Consider the following 2,299-nt stretch of genomic DNA (forward strand, 5'->3'; position numbering starts at 1 on the left):
TTATATAAGAATTTAATAAATAACAAAAATGATATATTTCAGTTCAGTATGAGAAGTGAATGGATTATTCAACAAATGGTGTTAAAACAACTGGCCATCCATCTGGAAGGATGTAAACTTGGATTCTATCTTAAACTATATAAAACAAATTCTAGATGGATTAGAAACTAAACATTTTTTAAGAAGCAAAAAATTTTAGAAGAAAAGCTAGGAGGTGAATAAATAATGGAGGGGTGGGATTCAGTTTCTAAACCAAGAGTGGAAATCTAGAAGCTATAAAAGATACATTTGTGATTAAAATGTCTAATATTCAAATTTTATATATATCTAATAAATTTTATATAATACATATAAATGGAAAATATACCATAAACAAAGGAAATATAGAGATAAAAGCCGAGAGTAGAAAACTATCTGCAACACAGGTGATAAGTATAACGTTCATTTTTCTACCATATAAAAAACACAATTGGGCAGGAAAAAGACAAACTGCCTAATGAAAAATTAGCAGAGATATAAATGGAAATTCTCTGAAAAGCTTATTCAAATGGCCAATAAACCTAAAGGATGCACTGGTGGTCATGGTAATGCAAATCAAAGTGACAATGTGAAATAATTTTACCCCCTTTAGACTGGCAGAAATTAATGAGATCACACCCTGATGGTTGGAATGCAGGAGGGGGAGCCATTTTCAGGCTATGTCAGGGCCTACTGAAATTTAAAATACACTAACTAATCTAGCAATTTCAGCTTTGGAATTCTATTGTTTATTGCACCATGCTCAGCAGTTGTAAATAGAGACGTCAATACTTATCAATATGAAATGGATGAATAAATTTTTCTACTCCACATGCAGGACATTTAAAAAAAGATTTGGAGCTTCCCTGGCGGTGCAGTGGTTTAGAGTCCGCCTGCCGATGCAGGGGACACGGGTTCGTGCCCTGGTCCGCGAAGATCCCAAAGATTTGACTTGAAAGGATTTCTTTTAAGGTTAAGAGAAAAGCAGAGAAGCGTACATATCGCCATTTTGTAAATAATAATAAAACACTACCAGAAAAAGAAAACAATCATGCATGTTTATGGATAAGTGTATGTAAAAGACTGAATTCAAAGGAAAACATGAATAGCTACATACCTGTTTGGGGAAGGGGAGTAGGGATGTGAAGTGACAGTAAGGCAGACATTAAGGGGATGCAAGGAGTCATGCAAAACAATGGGGGAAAAAAGACAAAACATAAAACAATGGACTATTAAAGAATTTGTATGCACATATGTAAAAGTGTTACAACTAATTGAGCTTCGCTAAGTAAAAGTGAGTAAACCTGGCTCAACATATGGTACTTTTTTTATTCTCGGATGTGAAAAAAGACGTTATTAAAATGAATCCCAGAATTAAAGTTTCAAAAGCTTAAAGAGGCAATTCTATGAAAGTGTCCCCGAGTATTTAACGTGGTGCAGCGCACCAGGGTTGAAAACCCTGCAGGCAGAGAAATACGATCTAGTTAGGCACAGAGTGGGAGTTCCAAATATTATCCAATCAGGGCAGTTCTGTTTCTATAAAGAGAAACCGGGACTAGCTGACAACCTGCAAATGGACCAGGGTAAGTCGCTGAGCATGAACGACCTGCAAGGTCAGAGCTCGACTGTGATGTCGCTGCAGGAGGCGTATGAGGCCTACCTGGTAAACTCAAGGACACCAATCAGTGCCATGTAAGCCAGAGGATCACCGTCATTCCTAAGGTCAGACAGCTCTTGAGCCACATCTCCTCAAAAGCACTTTTCAGGGCCACCCAATTTTGGAAAAAGCTGATTTAGCAATATTGCCCAAGAACACAGTGTCCCCACTTTGGTCTCGCAGAGAAGGCCAAGGAAATGTTGAGTTGACAAACGAGCACATAGTACACGGACCCAGCCTCAGCCACAGGTTCAATTGCAGCTACAGGCAGTTACCACTGAGGACGAATGTTTGGGGTGTGGGACTTCAGGATCGGTTCAAAAAGCTCCCCCGGGTATTTCTAACGTACAGGTAGAGATGTATGCTTCTGGTTAAAACAGGACTAGGGAAATAGATCCTGAGCGTTGAAGTTTAAATCACTTGGGAGACCAAAATCAAAACAAAACCAAAAAAACAAAACACCAGCTTCCTCAGGAATCAATTTACAAATCCCACAGCGAGAATTTAATCTCAAAAGAATTCTGACGTGGAGCAAGGACTGACTTAAACACACTGCATTTACATGGGGCTGAAATTTATGAAACTTGTAAGACAGGAGAGCTTGTGTACTTAAAGCTCTTTCCC

At 38.4% G+C, this 2,299-nt stretch overlaps 1 protein-coding gene across 1 annotated transcript in view; it reads left to right on the forward strand.

The window, feature by feature from the left end:
* Positions 1–225: 225 nt before the first annotated feature.
* Positions 226–2,299, forward strand: part of H3C1 (H3 clustered histone 1) — a 5,812-nt gene continuing 3,738 nt past the window's right edge. Inside the window, exon 1 of the mRNA XM_007471240.1 lies at positions 226–260. Within this exon, the coding sequence (XP_007471302.1) occupies positions 226–260 (35 nt within the window). The remainder of the gene's footprint in view (positions 261–2,299) is intronic.

This window comes from Lipotes vexillifer, unplaced genomic scaffold (assembly GCF_000442215.2).
Source record: "Lipotes vexillifer unplaced genomic scaffold, Lipotes_vexillifer_v1.1 scaffold56, whole genome shotgun sequence".
NCBI classification, from domain to species: Eukaryota; Metazoa; Chordata; class Mammalia; order Artiodactyla; family Lipotidae; genus Lipotes; species Lipotes vexillifer.